This window comes from Lytechinus variegatus, chromosome 7, assembly GCF_018143015.1.
Source record: "Lytechinus variegatus isolate NC3 chromosome 7, Lvar_3.0, whole genome shotgun sequence".
Lineage (NCBI taxonomy): Eukaryota > Metazoa > Echinodermata > Echinoidea > Temnopleuroida > Toxopneustidae > Lytechinus > Lytechinus variegatus.
Genome location: NC_054746.1, coordinates 12,702,754 through 12,724,344, shown reverse-complemented (window position 1 = coordinate 12,724,344; position 21,591 = coordinate 12,702,754). Strand labels below are relative to the sequence as shown.

General features: G+C 34.3%; 1 protein-coding gene across 4 annotated transcripts in view; it reads left to right on the top strand.

Annotated features, from left to right (window-relative positions):
- The window catches only part of LOC121418465 (protein phosphatase 1 regulatory subunit 21-like), a 29,112-nt gene extending 11,207 nt beyond the window's left edge, over positions 1 to 17,905 (top strand). For 2 of the 4 annotated variants that reach the window (XM_041612359.1, XM_041612358.1), the window contains exons 6-17: positions 1,094 to 1,220; positions 1,555 to 1,607; positions 3,345 to 3,497; positions 4,386 to 4,487; positions 5,227 to 5,315; positions 6,208 to 6,437; positions 7,637 to 7,764; positions 8,377 to 8,529; positions 10,414 to 10,608; positions 12,388 to 12,408; positions 16,199 to 16,330; positions 17,711 to 17,905. In XM_041612359.1, the coding sequence (XP_041468293.1) occupies positions 1,094 to 1,220; positions 1,555 to 1,607; positions 3,345 to 3,497; positions 4,386 to 4,487; positions 5,227 to 5,315; positions 6,208 to 6,437; positions 7,637 to 7,764; positions 8,377 to 8,529; positions 10,414 to 10,608; positions 12,388 to 12,408; positions 16,199 to 16,330; positions 17,711 to 17,890 (1,563 nt within the window). In that variant the 3' untranslated portion in view covers positions 17,891 to 17,905. The remainder of the gene's footprint in view (positions 1 to 1,093; positions 1,221 to 1,554; positions 1,608 to 3,344; positions 3,498 to 4,385; positions 4,488 to 5,226; positions 5,316 to 6,207; positions 6,438 to 7,636; positions 7,765 to 8,376; positions 8,530 to 10,413; positions 10,609 to 12,387; positions 12,409 to 16,198; positions 16,331 to 17,710) is intronic. The other 2 variants (XM_041612360.1, XM_041612362.1) reach the window with 2 other exon arrangements.
- Positions 17,906 to 21,591: the final 3,686 nt, after the last annotated feature.

Sequence of the window (21,591 nt, the reverse complement as noted above, 5' to 3'; positions counted from 1 at the left end):
GTTTACCTCCGCAGCTCTCGGTTACCTCTGCATGCAGCGCTTGATTACCACGGCCGCTTCTTCATGTTGATGGTTGATTATTTTCTTTGCATCGCCTTCCGAAAAAGATGAAATACGGTAGTAAGTTAGAAGAATTAAAGCATGCGTGTTTATTATTTCCCATTCCGCGGCGATTGTTGAACAATTTTCCAACCAAGATTTTGTCCGACTTCGCCGGGAATTCTGTCATGCATTTTTTTTTTTTCAAAGATGATTCACAAAATCGGGGGTGCGGCTTGTACGCCGCCGCAGCCTTTACGCCGGCAAATACGGTATTACTTTTTACATCGAATACTCGCCAGATGTTGATTACTGATTTGAGACATTCGATTATCAAAAGTGCATGGTTATAATCCTTGGATATTGGACAATGAAGTGCAAGATAGCGAATGAAATTTATGCTAGCAATTAATGAATTCCAAGCATTGTAACTCTTCCAAGACACAAAAATGGTGGGTTTTCATAATCTCATCGCAAATAGCCAATTGTATTTTGCATTCAAATTCAAGGTGCCACAGTATGTCAACTTTTTTGTTATTTTTTATAATCCAGGCCTAAGTAATTGATTAAGATTTTGATTCCTGGACAATGGTACTAACTGCCTCTTGTGATAGATTGCCCTGTGAAAATGAAATGAATGTATTCAACAACACAAAGATATTTTCACCAGATAATGAAAATGGAGGAATATTTACTATGCCCTGTGTTGAAATTTGAAAACAAATGAAATAATTTAAAATACTTGATGTCTTAATTTTTGCATATATAATGTAATGATGCCAAAGTGGTGTATGGTCATGAATAGCCACCTGCTTAACTTTATTTGTCTAGTAATTATAATGCCCACATGAATAATTTGTAGGGCTTGCATTGAAACAATTCAATCTTTGATTTCATTGTCGACATAAAGTGACATTTGCAAATGTAGAGAACTGATTAACTTCTATCTATTTGAACTGAAATTCATTTTATTTGCAGCTTCTTATGTTGCTGGTTTTAGTACAAATAAGACCTTTTGTTATGATATTCTGTGATGTTTGATCTATTTTGGTAGGTACGTGAAGCCCTTAGCAAGGCTGAACAGTGTTCAGAGGAGCTGAGGAGAACTAAAGAAGATCTTGGTAGCAAGTTATCTTGGGCGACCCGTATCATCCAAGATAAACTACCATTCAATGATGAAGGTGAGTAGGACTTTGGGTTAATATTCACTTTTTGTCGAGCAACTTGAGTAAAATGCTGTGTTAGTGCATAAATAATCTTTCATGAGATTGTATTGTTCTTGTAGAAATAAAATAAAAATGGCAAGCTGGTATGTGACTGATATTTCCTTGGTTATGCTTTGTTTAGAAAAAGAAAAATGAGTCATTATATTTATTTAGCCTATAGGAAGATCCTGCCTTCTCAGTAAAGACAATATTTGTGTATTGTCATGTGTAAAATGAATGTAGACTATACCAAACTGAACAAGTCTCTGTCTTTATTAATATTGATTTACTTTTTATTTGATATTGACAGAGTTACCTGAGTTGAGTAGATTGAATGTACCAGCACATGACAAGAAGCACCAGGTAAGTGGAATTTTGTTTTTTCCATTAAATAATTTTGTATTTATTATTTTCAGTTTTATTTCTAACAGGGTAGCCTCTTCAGTTGACAAACTGGATTCACTTATGGGCCTGGGAAACAGAACAATATGTACAGTGATAGATAACATATAGCAATTCAAATATAAAGGCCTGGTCACACCGCCCGAGCGTTGTTGGAGCGGTCGTGGAGCGGAGAGAAAAAAATCATCACTGCTTGCTACTGTTCACCACCGTTTAACCAAAGTTGGCCTCCACTGATGGTCCCTCCTACCGCTCCGAAAGTTTATAGCTGCTCAAAATATTGCGAGCGGGCAATTTTCCGCTCCAGCAAAGTTGACTACCGCTCTAACAACGCCCAGTCAAAGTTTGGCACTGCTAAACCAACACTCGCGACCGTTCGCCACTGTTAAACCAACGCTAAAGCTACACTGGCTTCAGCGGTGCACTGCTAAGGCAACGCCCATGTTTTCGATTTTTTCCCCAATTTTGTGAGCGGTGATGAGCGTTGTCGAAATTCCACCCTCTCTCCCTATCGCTCCACGACCGCTCCAGCAACGCCCGAGCAGTGTGACCAGGCATTAAACATGCTTAATAGGTACAATATAAAAACACCTAAGATCTTGGTAACAAAATCCATTCATGGAGAGAGAGATTGATTTAACCCTTTGCACGCTGGATTGATTTTGGGGGATAATAATGACAATTGTTTCCATGTTTTCTTTAATTAAAATTTCCAAATTGCACCATCGATGCTTTTTATTATTATCATATAGATGTTATCCAAGAATTATTGCCTTTTATCAGCTTAACTAATTTGAAGGAAGGGGAGAAAAGTAAGTAGTTATAACAATTGTTGAATTTAATTGTACGAATGTGCAAGATTGCAACATCAGCGCACAAAGGGTTAATGAAATTAAAAGAGAGAGGGGAACATGTGGAGAAGATCTTCCACACTAGGTTTATAGGCAGATTATGACGTATATCCAGGCACATCTCAATTCAATTTCAATTCATTTACTGGTTCAATGTCATAGCAAAAAACATCAAATACATTGATATCAAATGTGGCAAATTTGATTTTATTCAAAGTTATCAGATAATGTGTACAGTTAACTTTTCAGTTTATTGCCGTTATAATCTCACAGCAAATTTTGATTCAGCAATAAAACATTCCAAATATATTATCAAATGACGGTGTAGAAATTGTTTAAAATGAAAATAAGCTTGGTTGTGTTTTATTTGTTCAAACTTATAAAAAAAAAGTTGAATTTTAAATCTTGTATACCTGTATTTGTGTAAAACGCACAAAATGATTTATGTAATAAATAAGGCATTTAGGAACGCTATACATAGAACGCTATATCATAGGGTTTACACTGTAGATCAATTGACAACACTTAAAGGCTACATCTATACTGGATACAAGTAAGTCTTCAACTGTTTCTTAAATCTATGAAGAGAAGTTTCAGATCTCAATGTAATGGGAAGCTTGTTCCATTCTTTTGCAGCAGCAACAGTAAAACTACGTTCACCGGCCTTGCTCCGGGTTGCATGATAGGTTAGTCGATGAAGATCTCTACTTGAATGCAAACCTTCTCGTTTAGGATTGTGAATTTGAAGTGCCCCCTTTATATACATTGATACGTGATCATAAAATGATCATTTGCAACTCTTAGAATTATTTTTAGTTAAACCTTTTCCATTTTCACTTATTTTTAGCATCGGAGTATGGAACTGATGAACCAGGCATCTTCCCTGGTTAAAGAACTTTGTGCCGGACTATCCAACTTCCACACATACACAGAGCAAAGATCAAAGATATTTCCCATTGATTCTGCAAGTGGTATGCCTATCAGCCAAGTTAACCAAAAAGTAAGTCAAGCATTGATAATCATAATTTTGTTTGCTGCTTATTCAATAGCTTCTTGCAGATGAATTGCCACTTGGTCTACACTCCCTTGTATAGTTTCTGTTGGTCTCATATATAGTCTAATCCTAGTTTGTCTAATGATTATGATGATAATGTTGTTGATGATGATGACGATTCCTCAAAGTCGCCTAAAGGCAGATTTCAATTTGTGATGCAACTTCCGTTAGTGTATTATTTGGTAGAAATATTGCAAAACCATAATGCTTCGACTTGTGCATGTGCATATAAACAGCATTCTTTGCAAGATAAATGAATCAACAAATGAATTTTTTTCAGGGGGGGACTTGTTAGAATTTGCTCTCAATACTACATCCAGAGCCCTGTTACAAAAATATTAGCAATTAATGAGATCTGTGTAAATTCAACATGTATATTTAATAATAGACCACAGGGGAGTTTCTGTGAAAGTTGTGAGCACTGAATAAATTCGCAGCTCCAACAATTCAATTACCATGGTAACAGTATGGGACCAATGCTTCTCAGCCAGTCTCAACCAAGGATTTTTAACTGATATTGTCATTTCATTAAGAGCTTTGTCAGTGATTTTCACTGGCCAGTTTGCTCTCAGCCAATCAGATGCAAGGATTTCAGTAGCTTGTAACAATAGTCAGTAATAACCGCAGACTATTTGCTTCATGAAATGCTCCCCAAATAGCTGTATCAATTTCTGTTATTGATTCATCAGGTGTCAATTAGAGACATTTAACCACTGAGATTCCTGCCCACTTCTCGCACAGTAGTTAATGATTGGGTAACTATTTCATTTTGTTGATACCATATGCAGTATATAATTGTGATTTAATCATTATATTCACTTTGTTAATCAACAGTTCTGTAGCCATCTTCATGAAAACGCTTCATACCTAAGACCATTAGAACAGTCCTTTGCAGCTTTCAACGAAAGTACTCGGGATGATGCTCTTACAACATTGGTAAGAAAAGTGGAAGTATTTAATTATTTCTTTCTTCTTTTTTTTATTAAGAGACAGACAACCTTGTATGATTCAGAGGCATTTAATGTACCACCCTGTTTTCAGTCATCTATCAATGTTTGCTGTATGTTTGATATCTTTTGAATGTACCAGTAAAGCAAACTTGCTTGATCCCTATTGCATTTTTAATCTAATTTAAAAATTGAAGGCGAAAAATTAATCTGAATAAATGTAGGGTATACCTTTCATTCACACCCTATTCATTGTGATGAAACCTCCCTGGGTCGAAACAATCCGACAATATTTAGAATTCACATAAGTGTAAAGCTAGGGTAAAAAAAAATGTTTTTTAAATGCCACATCTGTCATTTCACAGATTTTTAAAGAAAATTATGTCTTTCAAAAAAGATTGTTTAATTCCAAATCAACATTAAATGCTAACACTTTCATTTTTACAATTACCTTGTCCTTTCTTTCATGTTTTACAGGAGTTTCTTTGTTATTCGATCATTGAGTATTGGTGGTATTCTATCTGAAATATTTTATATTTTTAGGGCTCATCACATGGTTTATATGTATTATAGTTTTTATGATTCATTAGTGTAGAGTCAAATTGAATTTAATTGGTTTGTTCTAATTGTAATGTCCGAAAGTATTTAATCATCCAGGAAAATAATTAATAATGAATATAAAAATGTTAATATGGCTATGACCTTCATTCTCATATGTACATTTCTAGGAAACAGCTACTGGCCTTCAAGACTTTGCTGCTAAGTTCAGTAAATATGTTGCTTATCTACAGAAGCTTTTACCTTATCAACTTCTAAGGTGAGACAGATTTTCATTTTTTTGTTGTTTTTGCAACATTTGTAATTCATACCAGTAGATTAATTCAGTATATGGTTATTAATTTTGAGTGAAAATACCTTATTATTATGAATTTGATGGCCACTTATGTGACCAGCCAGTTGTCCGAAGGCCAACAATAAGTCAACAGGGAAGGTCCTCTGTTGATTGCCAAAATAGTAATTTGGTCTTCAACAAGCAATAAATTAGAAAGAATAATTCTTCTTTATGCTGTCAACATTTTAGATTACAACTGTTGACTATTAAGATACAATGTTTTCTTTGACACCATTTTGTTTCGACTGCTTGGAAGTTTCATCCAGATTGCACGGTGTGCACATCTCATGCTTGAGTGAGCCCCAAATTTCCAACTTTGTTGTCTCCTGGGAAATTCTGTAAAACAATCAACCTTTTTTGGTACATCTGACCTCCATTTTCCTCAAGTTTTACTTCACTTCATAAACTGACCAAGTCATGATCATTTGAGAGTATTACAGAATGCCATAAGAGCCAGAAATCAGTGGCAGATAATTTCATGAAGGTCTCACTAACATGGGATCGGACATACATATTTTATCGCCCTCCTTTTTTTTTTAAGCTCTCAGTGAATTTCTTCTGCATTCAATCGAATACCTGTGTGGATTACTGTTGATCAATTTTGACAAGTTATATAACATGTTGTAGCGTAGGATATGCTTTTTCAAGCTCAGTAAAAAAATGCTCAAAATTAATTTTTAGCACCTTAATGTTGTTTTGGGATGGCTTTTCACATATTTTTAATCAAAGTGTCCAGGGGTAACCCCTGTGTGCCAGTAATGTCTGTTACAATATATTATACATCAATACATGCCTCATTGCTGTTACTTTTTTTCAGCATCGAAGAAGAATGCCGTCTATCTACCTGTTCCCAGACATTAGAATCCCGTAATATGGAGCTCCACGCCTCGCTACAACGAATGTCCTCCGTCTTTACCACTGTCGAGAGTTATGTTAGTCTCCTTGCGTCCGCTAGTACCACATCCTGTGAGTGTCCTCAGGCAAACTTCAAGACAATCTTTGAGAAGCTTGCTGAGAGTTTTACCAACCTTTATGAAGTCATGAAAGGTATGTAGGAAACTGAAGAAATGCACAGGGGGTAATAGATTAAAGAGGTACTGAAAGAATTATTATGGATGCAAGCTTAGCCAGCTCCAGTATGTTTAATTTGCAACATCACTCATGCTACACATTGTACACAATCATGCAGAACACCTGTAGGTGCTATGTCAGTAACGCTGCAATTCAAATACCTCATGCAGGGAAAAGATCAATTCACCCCCCAAGATTTGAAGAAAAAAAAATCCTTTGTAAGTTGCAATAGGTCCCCCACAACTTACTCATTGGCTTCGGTATGATAGGCAATTATTGTTCAAATAAGTAGATGAAAAATACCAGATGACTTATTATGTTACAAAAATTTGTTGTTACGATTTGCTTGGTTTTGCTGGATCTTGGGAACATTTTGTGAAGCATCTTGTCAAAAAATTTTCCCTGAAAACTTTTGTTGTAAGCTACTGAAATCCTTGAACCTGATTGGTTGACAGCAGCTTGTTTGTGGAAATTACTGACAAGATGCCTCATGACATACTCACTGGGGCATATTTATGCAAGATATCTTTACTTTCAAACTCAAATTTAGTTCTTAACTCTCTATGCACCTTGAACAATCTAAAGACTGGATTAGATGCTTAAAGTGATCAGGATTACTTTAAGCATCTAATCCAGTCTTTAGATTGTTCAAGGTGCATAGAGAGTTAAGAACTAACCCTCACCTGGGCTATTTTGCAAGCTTAAATTCATTTTCCATATTCTGATCTCGGGTTTAATTCAAACTCTGGTTTAACTAAGGAGAGCCAATGGGGCACAAATCTCTAATAATTCACATCCAATTTATTAACCCATATGAAATCCAAATTGTTCATAATTGTGTGGGAATGGGAAATGAGGTATTTTGAAGTATATTTCTTCATTATGAAAGCAAAATAGTAAACAACATGAATATACAATAGAAACATAATTTTTGAAATTTTGGCTCCCCATAATTTTAGCAGAGTTAGATCATGGTCTAAAATAAACCCGACTTCAGAATAAGGGCCTATGGATCCTTAGATCTCGGCCATGGATTGTCTGATCTAGCATAAGATTGGTACAGATGCAGTGTTATATGGGAAAAAGATGATGGTATAAGATTTTTTATTTGACTTCTTGTTTATTAAACTATTAAATGCGTTGTTCAAAGTTTTAAAACTTTCTTATTTACACAGATTTATCAAAGAATTATAACTTCAAGGTGTCGTTAGAACATCAGCTACCAATAGCATCCCAGAAACTCAAGACTACAGATGAGTGTGTTGTATCATCCCTTATATCATTAGTAACATGTACAGGAAAGGTTAGTATTATTGACGTTATTACAATGAAAGTTTGATATTGATCAACCTAAGTTATCCTTTGCATGTAAATGTTGCATTATTGCACATTTATAGAATTTAATTAAGCAATTGTAAAAAGTTTTCTCCACCTTTTTACCAGTGAAACTTAGTGTTAAGTTTTCTGTGGCATCTATAATATCAGTTTCAATGGTGCAAGAAGTAAATCAAATTTAAAGAAAATTTTACTGTAGTAATTATTATCCCTTTGGAATTCAGTGTATTAAGAGTTAAATGAAAGCCAAGTTGTATTATATTAAACATGAACACTGGAAAGAATTGCTTTTTAGATGCCTGCCCATTTATAAGATTATTTAGTTATAAAAAAAGGCGAAATGTTTGGTCAAAACATTGGCAGACAAGTATATTTGTGTACATTGCATGTGTCTATCTGTGAAGAAATTAGTAAATTTCCTAACATTTTGGCTATTCAGATTAATTTTTTACACATTCAATGCAAGATTAAAGTAATTTTTAATCAATGAATGATTTGGAATAAGCCCTAAATAAAACTGGACTAAACCAATCAGAATAACAATTTTGTATGTTTCTTTATTTTTATTTTTCTGTGATAGATCTCTAACTTCATGAAAACCAATCTAGATTTCTTCAAAAGTCCAGTAGGTTTTGGGAACAGTAAAGGTTCTTCTACGGGAGGTCAGAGCACATCACCTTGTGTGCCATTACTACGACAGAGAGCAGTAGCTTATATGGCTGCATTGAATAAGGTAAAACCTTCAGAATATAAATTTTATATTGGATAGCTCAGAATACAGAGATGCCAACAATTTTTCAAACAATATTTTATCGTTTTTGAAAATAAAAATACTGCAGGTTTTATATGAAAAAAAAATTATTTTCATCTCAAAATCGTGTTATACACATATCTATTGGAGAAAGTTGAGAATAATCTTTTTACACCAATAATCTGTTGTTGGTTTTTTTTTTATCCCTCAGAATATTGCAATTTGATAAAGGGTTGGCATCCCAGAGAATGGAATGTGGAAATGTCCCATGAGTTTGGGAACATTGCGTGAATCGTAGATGAGTGCAATATTTGCCCTAGCAAGTGGAATATATCTGGTGTCCCTTGATAAAAAGAGACATGCAATAAAACTACTATTGTCTTAAATAGTCATTATTTATTAGACCTGCTATATGGCAGGATATTACTCTGCAAGATTTGTACATAAGCCTATTAGAAATTTATCAGATTTCAGCCCATCGTGTAGTATGCTTTGAAATTAAATAGGCGAATCATGCTCACCAATAATGTGTTTTCAATGCACTGCTAGAATGCCCTATATAGATAATAATTCTATGAACAGCATGATTTGAAATACAAGTAAATAAGAATGAATAGAGCTAGTCATGATATAATACTTTTGAAATCATGATATACCTGTACTTAATTCATTTCTGAGACAATATTCTGCTTTATGAAAAGTGCCTCTGCACTTGTCTAGTTCTTTTGATCCACTGCATGGATTTCCACACAGTTGAGATTGATTGAATCAATCATAACTCTTTGTAAGACTGGGCCCAGTTGTTGTTTTTTTTTACACATAAAACTATATAAAATTATAATAATGATGTAATATATCTTTTTAATACCATATATTTCCCTATATGCAATCATAGGTCAGATAGAGGTAATGATATAACGAGCATTTACATGTAAGTTTCTATTGTACAGAGGCAAAACTACATTACCATTCTGTTAATATGAGAAGAAAAAATGAATTGTACATATGTGGGTATTATGAAAACAATTCCACCACATCCCCCAATTATATTGCTGTGAAGCAGTATTAAATCAAATAATATTATAAACTACAATGACCAAAATACAGTAATTAATTAATGTCACTGTGAAGTCCAGTACATTGTTCATAGTTCAAAATGTTCAGAGTTTTTCAAGGTTACCAACTGATGTATTCTCCTTCAAATAGTGTTACCATAGTCGCTTTTAATGGTACTATGATCTTTCCATAAGTATGCCATTCTGCGACTATTTCCTCTATGTGCAGTGCACTTCTCAATAATAAACTTCTATTGCTGGCAGTTACGTCCTCTTCTGTTCCCGTATGAGTACCTCTTAGTACATGTAGTTTGCCTTTCAAGAAGATGGACTGTCTCTTGTGGTATGATGTAAACTTCACAAAGATCGATTGTTGTGAAGTGGGTTTTCTGGTAACCTTCAGGGCTTGCAGGGTCCAATTAGATCCAATCGATTTATTGTATCCTGATTTATCTGTAGACCAAGTTTATTCTGTGCAAGATTTATCATTATCTACTCAGTATTTTCATTTATTTTCTCGGGAATCCTATATACTTGCTCTCACCCGTGAGCATATTGCGCAGCAGAGTTCATATCCCGTTGAAGTATTTCTGTTTCCTCTAAGCTACCTTCATATTTAGCTTGAATCGACGTTAACGTGAGGTCTTGAGACTGGAGTCTAGATTCTAGATCCATGACTTTGCTCTCTACTTTTTCTAGGTGATCACACAATTTCTGCATTTCCTCTTTAATAACATCAGTTAATGAATTCTGGAATAGGTCCTTAAATTCTTCATATTTAATAAGTATTATTATTTTGTTGCTTTTTCAGCCTTGCCCCGAAACAGTGCCATACTCTACGGCCGTCCAGAACCAACGGATCCTGCTCAGCTCCACAGAGAGCAAGGAGGGTCTCGCCCAGCAGGTGGCCTCCTCCAGCTCCAGGATAGCCCGGCTGGAGCAGGAGAAGGAGCATTGGGTCCTGGAGGCTCAGCTCCTGCAGATCAAATACGATAGAGAGATACAGGTATGTGATCGAATGGTGTTGCTTCCCCGTCAGGTTTGAGGTTTGTTCTGTAAATAATTTGTATTCATATATTACCTCTCAGAGGTGAAGTATGCCACCGCACACCTGACGATTGGTCTGCAACCAGATTTTTGATAAAAATCAGAGCATTTTATTCAAATATTGTGACATGGAACATCTTACTGTTGAAAGTTATAAATCATCAATTGAAATACTTCTATTTCAAATCTGTGAATGTCAACAAATTCATAATCTAATCCTTATGACATCATGGTAGTTGTATGATCAGCTATGATTTGAATGCAATATGGCCTTGACCCGAAAACAAAGGCTTGCAACTCTCCAAAATTTGATATTTGTATTTTTATATTTTTAACCTCAAACAAAACGAGTCTGTTTATTCATACTTTCAGATAATAAGCAAATTGAGATTTCTTCTGAAAGTGGAACTTAGACCAGTCGTAAGGTGTGTGGTGGCCTAAAGTCAATTACATGAAACAACCATGCACCAGTATAGAGCTACAAATATTAAACCAAGATACGTAGATGCTTGTAAATAGTAAAAACCATAATTTGCTTTTTAAAGCAGTTGCTTGCAGAAATCTTAGAACAGCTTCTCTGCTTCTTCAAATGCAGGTCTGTACTATGGTATTATAGGAAGATTTATTTTGAACAGCTTGTAATCACTGATTCAAAAGAAAACTAAAAGTATTCTAGCTCATACTTTAAATAAAAGATGAGGGACATAATATTTATCACATTCAAATCCATTTCTTCAAAGTACAATATTATACATTCTGCTATGAAAAAGCTTTGTATGTCTAGTTGTTAAGCTCATTTTATTTGTTGCTACTGTGCACATTCTTGTCTCAAAGCATTGCTAAAATCTACTTTCATTTTCAAAGCAAATATTTGTTTAATAAAAAAAGTAGATCAGTCTTCTAATTGAGGAATGTTTTTAAATGAATGCAAACATTTTAGATTATCAGCAAAAATCCATTGAACACTTTCTTTTCTAGCAACTGTAGATGAATAGTTCTTAATTCACTTTTACTCATTACTGCTAATTTTGAAATATGATCCAGTACACAGATTGCATGCATGGACCGTAGTTATACCCAATTACCTCTCTCCTTTGTAAAAGGGCAATTCCATGTGAGAAAATGATCATAATTATTTCTTCATATTCATAATAAAAACAGTGATAATCACATTGATAGTCCTGAATACACAAATTCCTGAATGAAACATAGCTCCACAATCAACTCCTGTAACATAATTGATAATGGAATTGCATCAGTTGCCTGTATGGAATTGCCCTGCAGCATGAAATTCTTAGATTGTGTCTGACAATTAACAACTTGTTGTGATAGAAACAACAAGGAAACCAGCTATGAACAAGATTGTAGTTATATAAGAGTGAAGTATGTTTTAATTTCCATGTTTCAGGCTTTTATTCATTGATTCATAGACTAACTGGCCTTGGACTAGATGAGAATTGGACTAAATGGGTATTTTAACAATGAAGTGTAGACCAAGTGGCAATTAGACCAATTGATAACAGACCAAATAAGCCCATATGGTATTACCCTATATGAGAAGTAGATCAACTACTTGTAGAACATGTGAATATAAACCCCATACACCATCACTTCATCGTAATATTAAAGATATGATGAAAAGTAGATTTTCAGACTTCATCAACTCCTTCAAAAAAGATCTTTAAGTAACAAAATGTAAAATATTGTGAGAATGTTTTCCTTGCTTCCTTTTCCTTAGCAAAAAGAAGAAAATGGTGAGGTAAGATATGCATGTGGAATGTGCGCTCTTTGTGCATTGCACATATGCCCGGTGCTTCTATGGATTATGTCATATGATAATGGCTGTTGTGTTTGTAATAATCTCAAGGTGCTTTTAAAGCTCAATTCCAGTTTTGGTAGGATAGGCCAGACCTATATGGATGAGGGAATTTTAAGTTGTGGAGCATTTCTACTTTGCATTATACATGACAGTGAAAGTGTATTAGAAAATTGCATTGTAGAAATAAACTTTATCAATTTTGTCAATAGTTTATGCAAATTAGGTGGGCCGAACATGAGAAATAGGCTTGGGAAAAATTCTGTTCAGATTGAGCGAATTGAAATTATGTGAAATTGACCGGTTCCAAAAAAACCTCTCCCACTTCTTTAGACACCTTTTTTTCAAACTGACTCCTGTTTTGTATAGTGAGTGATTGTATTACAGACGGGCTGTGTATTATTGAATGTGCGCATCGTAAAGTCAGAAAATGATTTCATACGCTCAAAACTTTGCAACATCCTCCCAAAGGGAACTTGAATAGAAAGATGATGAAAAGGGGTCAAAAACACATTTTTAAAGTCTTAATATTCTAAAAATGACAAAATATGAAATCAAAATCAAAATTGGAATTGGAATCAGAATCGGATTCAGAATTGGAATTGAAATTGGAATTGAAATTGAAATCATGAGCCTAATTAAAGGTGAACAATTCAGATTATAATTCATCAATAGGTCAACATTCTCTTTGCTACCACAATTAGAATTGAGCTGTAACTATTGACCTTTTTGTTAATTTTTTTTACTAACAATATAATTTGCACTCTCAACTCTTATCCTCAGCATTCCTCAAATTCCTTTTAATATTCGATTCATTGGTTGTAATACAAATGATATCTTGCTTTTACAAGGGCTCTTGCATGGCAAGAATATGGCAATATATTAAAACCCTTGCATCTTACCATTTCTGTGCAGGAAAACGCTTTCCCTCTTCACCTAGTGTTTTTCAAATTGTACATCTTCCTATGCTTAGTTGTATATTTCTTACCAAATTCCCTTTTTAACAAGTACATGTACTCCCTGCATTTAATGCTTACCAGGTATAAATTATTATAATTTTATATCTTTTTTTTTATCTGCTGATTTAGTTCATCTTTTTAAAATCATGTATTCTCTATATTGATCCTTCCCTTTCCCCCCTCTGTTTTTATTATCCTTTTCTCTTTGTGCCTGTTGTCCCTTCTTCCTCTTTTCTCCTTCACTTTCCCCAATTTGATCTTTCCCGTCTCTTATACCATTTATAGTTAATTTGCTAATTTGTACCTCCATTTCATTCCCCCATGTGTCCTTGATAATCAATTCTGTACGCAATTTTGTTTTGATGGGATCCTTGGGTGTGCTGACAATATTTTTTCTGCAATTATTTAATTTATGTGATATTCCTTTCAAAATCGGATCCCAAATTTAGATATGTTCTGGCTCCAAAATTAAATAAGTTTTCAACAATATCAGCCCTCTTCCATATAACATATTTTTTGTAAGGCCCTCATTTTTCTCAGCATTTATCTCCATTTATATCCTTACATAAAATGGAGTACCCTTTCCCGTTCATTTTTGTAAGCAATTTTTTTGTTAATATCTAGCTGCCTTGGCTGTACAAATGCTGTGTTATCGTATTCCGTTGATATACTGCTGGGATTGATACTGCACTAAATATATTCCAGACTAAACTTAATGGAACTAAATGGAATGGAATTCAATCATCTTTTCAATTATAACAGGCATTTGAAACCATGGTTACGTATTATTTGTTGTTTTTTATGTTCTGGGGATACTAATTTCTTCCATTTTAACAATAAATTTTCTAAGTGAAGTTCAATATATAGCATAAAAGAGAAATCTCTTTTATAGTGCTTTTTGTAAATTGGGTTGTACTTTCCTGTGATTTTATAAGAAATAGTGATGATGGGAAACCAGGCGCGTATCCAGGGGGGGGCGGTGGGGGCGGTCGCCCCCCCCAAAACGTCCCCAAAAGAAAAAAAAAGAAGGGAAAAGAGAGGAGAAAAGGAAAAGGGAAGGGAGGAAAGGGCAGAAAGGTAGCTTTGTGTTTTTTTTTTTATTATTCTTATTTTTTCTCAAAAGAGAAACTCCTTCACTCTTCTTGCTCTAAATTTATACATGAATTTTGCTTCCGCGCTGCGCGCGGTTAAATGACAATATTGAAGTTCTCCATTGTTTCCCCCACCATTTCTCTAACCCTGTTTTTCCACCTCAGTTATGTGCTTCTTGCCAGTTAAAGTTAAAATTGTATACATTAGGGCATGAATTTGAGCCTAAGGTTAGGCCGAAGTAAATATATGAAGTTATCTTTTTTTTCAATTAATCGCGCAACTTCTGGTCTGGTCGGCTCCGAGCGGGTAAAATCTTTATATCAGTTTCTGCCGTCACCTCCATAAAGTCAACTTCTCCCGCTTTTCAGCTCATTACTAAACCACCATAATTTTGGGGCAAACAGGTTCCTAATTTAAAAAAAGGAAGGTATGGAATTCGTGTCGTATTAAATAAAAAAAGTACAATATTTTTTATCAAATTGTATTAAACTTCATGTCATTTCCATGTATACACTCATCTCCTGTCCTGTTTTGCGCCCTCAGTTAGAAACACTTAAGTTTCTTTATATTCAAAATGAAGCGCTTCAAGATAAGTAAAAAAAAATTAGGCATCCTTTTTTTTTATAGATAGATAATTTCAATAAATCACAGAAGTTTCAACTTTTTGCGCACTATTTTCCTTGTAATAAAGTTCAATAATCTTAGAAAATCAATTGAATTAGAGCCGATTGGGTATTAGAGATATCTACATTTTGATGAAACGTCCGCCCTTTGAAATTTCAGAGTTTCATTGCTCTGCGCGGGGAGGAATATCTTCCTCTACCAATCTTCTCCTCTGTTTTGCGAGTTAAAAATATGCAATGTTGCTAAATTTTTTTAATCAAATCTGATCTTTCCAAAGAGAGTATTCAATATATCTTTGAGAATATTCTTTTCTCGGGACCCTTTTTATGGCAAGAAAAATTGATAAAACGCTTTAGCTTCCGCGCTTCGCGCGGAGTTATTATCATTTAATTTCCTCCATTGTATACCTCTTTTGTGCGTTCACAATTACTTGAAAACAAGGTTCAAAATCGCAATATAGTCAACCGAATTGGAGGTACTAGAGACAAGAGAAACGGCTCCTTTTCATTTTAATTTATGAAACACTGAAAGCTTCGCGCTTCGCGCGGGAGGGGGAAACTCCCCCTCCCTGCACCCACCCCCTAGGGAGCGCGCTTTGCGCGCTCTGTAAGTGTTGGCACGCTTCGCGTGCATTTACCGCCCCCTCCAAAATGAAATCCTGGCTACGCGGTTGTGGGAAACATTTTATACCTAATATTTTTAGGATGAAGTCAGTTGCATTATTCTTCTTGTCTTAGTGTCATAAAAAAATGCATCTTTATTGCATAAAAGTAAAATTGCATGTCAACTGAATTTGACAAAAGACTAGAGTTCATTCTGTGACTCCCAGAAATGATTCAACCGGATTTAATTAAATGACAATAAATTCAAATTCATAACTTTGCGTGTGTTTCATAAATGTTGGAGGGTTATCTATCATGGACAAATTTTCACTGTAGCCATATAAATTTTGTCTGTGTTTTATTGATCCTTTTGTCTGTTTCATTAAATTTCTTTGTACAGTCTTCTTATTTCTTCGCATTTTTGTCAAATCTTCAACCATATTTATGTCTCGCTAGAAATCTACTGAATTGGAGGGAGCCCTCAAAGGCCAGGGAGGACCAACCATCAGACAGTCACTTTCTCAAGATAAGATCCCGCCCTCAACGGCAGCTTCCAAACCAAATGACATTGTCCAAGATACTTCTATGGTATGTATATATGCATAGTTGTTCCATGATAAATGTAACAGACATTTACCTTGTAATTTGAAATGTTTTGATTTTGTCATTATTGTTGTTGGATTTGGAAATACATAGTTACTTGTATGTAAGGGAGAACCATAAAATATTCAAACTAAAGATGAGGAAGAAGTACAGTTATGCATCAATTAATGGCAGAAGAAATGATTTCACAGGAATAAACCCAGCAGATGTAAAATAATTGGGACTTCACTTGATGAAGTTTGGCATTTCATTTATTCATTATAAAAAATACTACTCTGCCACATAATCATAACTGCAAGTCTTCAGCATACCCTATATAAAGAGTTACAATCAGTTATAAATATCAAGCATATCTCTTTATGTTTGGGGTCAAATATGAAAGAGATATGCATGATATTTATGATTGACTGTACACTTTTTTATAGGTGTGCCATAGACTTACAGTTGTGCTTAATTGTACAATTAATTGTGTATTTTTTGTAACAGGGCACAGAAGTAACAGAACTTTAATACTAAAACTGTATTAACCAATAAGAAGAAGCTTAAAGATTAACTCTTGTACTGGCTACAACAGAAAATAAAATATTCACAGAATTGAACAAAACTTGGAATTATGAAGTATAAAAAGCCATAAATAAATGAAAACTGCCAAATATTTTTCAGGAAAATATATAATTACAGAGTAATGAGCAAATGAAGAGCACGAAAAAAAATCCTGAAAAATGCCTGTCTATATATTGTGTGGTCCCAAATTGGGAAGGAATGACAGAGAAGTGCGGTGAAATTCAATCGGAAAATAGATGACAACATAACTAAACTGTAAACAAAGCTGAATTTGCATAGCTAAACTGAATAAATTTAACAGATTAAAGGAAACCTTACTGTCAAATAAACTGTTCTACCTTATCTCAATATGCTCTTAATTAAGTAATTGCATTGGCCTTTGCATTTTCTGATCAAAGATCATATTTCTGAATCCTGTCCCCAAATTGTGTAACCTACTGCAATGCAATTTTGATAATAAAAGTCACAATATTAAATTCAAACATTTGACTTAACAATGATACAAGATTTATTGAATTATTTATTACAATTCCCCTAGAAAATATGAGTGCACAATAACAAAATTTATTATACACTCATTCTATACTGCTTAGATTTATTGTAGAGACATAAACTACTAGAAATCAAGAAATATGCACCCCATTCCACACCATTCGTTATCATTAACAAATGGATTGTCTAATTACACTTTGCTTTTAATAGAAAAATTCTTTATCAGAGTTCTGTAATGTTGTAAAATTTTGAAATTGCATCAGTTATTAATGAAATGTATTATTTTCCTGTCTAATTTTGACATAATAGCTTGGAAGTGCCGATAAATTAGCGATGGATTTCGGTGGCAGCGACGAAACATCTCGGGAGAATATGATCAAGAGCCATTACACATCTAGACTATCAGAACTAACTACACATCAACAGATTTGCGACAGTAAAGGAGTCAACTTCAGCGCAGAGGTATGTCAATACGTTAGTAATGTGTGAATGTGTGTGTGTATATGTGTGTATGTGCCTGCTTATAATCACCCTGTGATTGGGGACAAAAATGTGACACTCCACTATCACACTGAGGACATTACTAAAAACCGGAATGGTCCCTATTTTTGTGACATCTCAAATAGCTGCAAATCTCAGGTAGGTGGTGTCAAAGTACGTTTGAAAATGGCCCAAATCATGCATTTATGTGCACCTGAAAGTGCCGCCAAATAATGAATCGTCATATGTATTTGTCCCCAATAACATGATGCATAGGGAAGTGTGTCCCCACTTATATACAAAGTATGTTTTGTAATGTTCCTGTTTGGCAGAAATTGCAATTATATGTGTGTGTATGTGTGTATATGGATAAATGGTGATATTTCATTTGTATTTCAATTAAAAACTACATGATTGTTTGTTGACTGTCTGTAAGCAATGTATCGTGTTTTGGTTTACATAAACTAAGCTTTAAAAAAAAATCAATTTCGTCACTGATTAATCCTTTAATTTTGTTTAAATATGAAATTATTATTATTGTTTTTTAGTTTTGAAAATTTTAAATCTCGATAGATTTATGGCACATAATCAGTTTTAAATCATGCATTTGTGTGCACCTGAAAGTGCCGCCAAATAATGAATCGTCATATGTATTTGTCCCCAATAACATGATGCATAGGGAAGTGTGTCCCCACTTATATACAAAGTATGTTTTGTAATGTTCCTGTTTGGCAGAAATTGCAATTATATGTGTGTGTATGTGTGTATATGGATAAATGGTGATATTTCATTTGTATTTCAATTAAAAACTACATGATTGTTTGTTGACTGTCTGTAAGCAATGTATCGTGTTTTGGTTTACATAAACTAAGCTTTAAAAAAAAAATCAATTTCGTCACTGATTAATCCTTTAATTTTGTTTAAATATGAAATTATTATTATTGTTTTTTAGTTTTGAAAATTTTAAATCTCGATAGATTTATGGCACATAATCAGTTTTAAATCACCCCCCCCCCCCCCTTACGATTAGCCTACTACCTTAATTTTCAATAAAATGTTTTAACAATTGATGGGAAGATAGAATCATTGAGTAAAGAGGAGGCAAAAATTCTGAATCATCAAATAAATACTTAAATAAGAATTAATTACCATTTTATCCCTCTTCGTAATTATAAAAGTAAATTGAGATGAGAATTGTAATGGTGTCCCAGCAATGGTACGATTAGCTACGATTATTAGCATTTTTGGCCATTCATTACTGTGAATACTTTGATTCCTAGATTGAAGTATTCTGATAAGTATCTTGAATCTCAAAAAAGATTGTTATATTGTTTTATTGTTAGAAAATGTTTGAAATCCCATTGTTCCCATAACGGGTCTTAGACCAGCTGTACAGTATGCAGTTGCCCTAAGCAATCTAGCTACAGCGTGCTGGTATGTCAATCAGATCATGCAAATTACATAGTTCAAATCATTCTTATTTGATTTTACTCTAACCCACCCACCCCCCAGCCTTCCTGATCAATTGTTACATAAAGGTTATTCCAATGATTTTATTTAAATGATGCTAAAAACACTGTTCTAAAGAGACTCATAAGAAGCGTTTTATGAAGGGATTTGTCTGAGGTTGTCTGTATTCATGAGTGACTTTGTTGTTGAGTGGATGTGTATTTAACTTAAATGACTGATGTAGGATGTGAACAACAGGTGCTCAAGGCCAGTCAATAGAGTAACCAGTATTTAGACAATAAACAAGTAATCAGTGTATTAATTGCAACAATTTCTCGAAAAGAATACTCTGGAGAATGTTGCATGTGTAGTCGAAATCATCAGAACTGCCTTATAGTAATAGCTCAGTTAATGTTTAGTACATATCACATTTTGATATAATGACACTATGCCCTTCCAAAGGACTTTGAGATTATTATTCTGGAATATAGTACACTTGTGAAGAGGGAAAGATATCCATTCTAAAACACCATGCATTCAAACATATACTATCAAAGTATACCAGTCTTTCCAAAGTTAAATCTAAACCTATTCTTTTTTTTTTTCTTGCATTACCGATATTTCTTCTAAAGGATTGTATTCTTATTTCCATATACTCTCTTTTTTTAATTATTAAGAATGACTTGCATCACGTATTTCACAAAATGCATCTGAAACACAAATTCATTTAAAGGTTTAGAATTTAAGAACAACTCTAAATAAAAAGTTGATTTGTCATGGATTCCATGAATTCCCATCATGTTCAAAGTGATCTTCTGGAATGATAATATCCCAATGTTGGGAAGTCCTCCAGACACAAACAATTGCTTGACACCTGGGGAGCATTTCCAACAGCTAGAGATTTTAACTGACAAGTGTTTTAAGTTACTGAAATCCTTGCATCTGATTGGCTGACAGAAAATGAGTGAGTGAAAACCAATGACAAAACTCTTCATGAAAAATGCTTCATTATACTGCGTAGGTGTCTGATGATACATTAATAGGTTGTACCATTCTGATCATAGGGGTGTTGAATTGAAGAACAATGCAAGATTTATTAATCATCACATCCACTCATTCATCTTGTAAGAATGGAATAATCCAGAGATGTTGTTAGCTGTACTGATCTTGAAAATGAAAGTAATCTGGCGCCCAGACATAGGAAAGACAAAAGCTACAGGTGATATAACGCAGAGACAAGGAAACACTCAAAAACCGCCTAATGAGTCCAAGTTTCTGTAAATGCCATTTGCAGACAGATAACAAGCGGTCTATTGAGGTTTGTCTGACAATATCATGGTCATAAGTCTGAAGAAGTGTGAGTGATGAGAATATAGAGCTCGTTTGCTTAGCTCCCCCATGGTTAATCAATGATCAAATGGCCTTAAATGAAGAATATATGGTCTCTTATGAGGTATTTTGTTTGCGTAATGGAACATTTAATGACCGTGGTTAAAGATTGCCCTTTTTGCATAACGGTTAACACACTTCATCTTGAATTTGCTTGTACTGGATGTGTGGGATGGGCTGATCACCCTACCTTGAAGTGGAAGATGCCAGAGCATGCCTTGAAAGAAATGCTGCAATAAGTCATTAACAATGCTCATTTGTTATACTTGTAGGGGGGCAGAATTAAGGTGGATCAGTTGTAGGAAATACTTTGAGAACAATTGAAAATAGTAGTACTTTATAGTTCTAAGTTAATAAATGATCCACAGATAATTGCACCTTTATGTAACAAGCAAATGAGGAGCCATCTGGCCTGACTGTCAACCTAGTTTAAGAGAGAGGGGTTAATTTGTATAAAAATCTAGAAAACAGAAAAAATGCACAACTTTGCCCTTTAAAAATAAAGTTTGAAAACAGATCTTGTAGAACTTAGCATTAATAAATGAAACGAACAGTCAATCAAATGCAAGAATTTCAGTAGCATATAACAATAACAACAACCATGGCGTAATTTCCTTCAGCAAGAAATTGATCCACAATGTGCTGCACTCAACCCAGGTGAGGTAAATGGGTACCTGGCAGGAATTTATTCCTTGAAACGTAGCGCGCATAACAGCTGCACTGCTAAAGCCAGGGTAATTATGCTGCATATACTGTAGAGCGCTTAGAGACTTCTGACAAAGTGTTAGGCGCTATATAAGCAAGTATAATTATTATTATTAGTCAGGGGAAAATCGCTGACTATTTCATGGCATGAAATGCTCCCCTTGTTA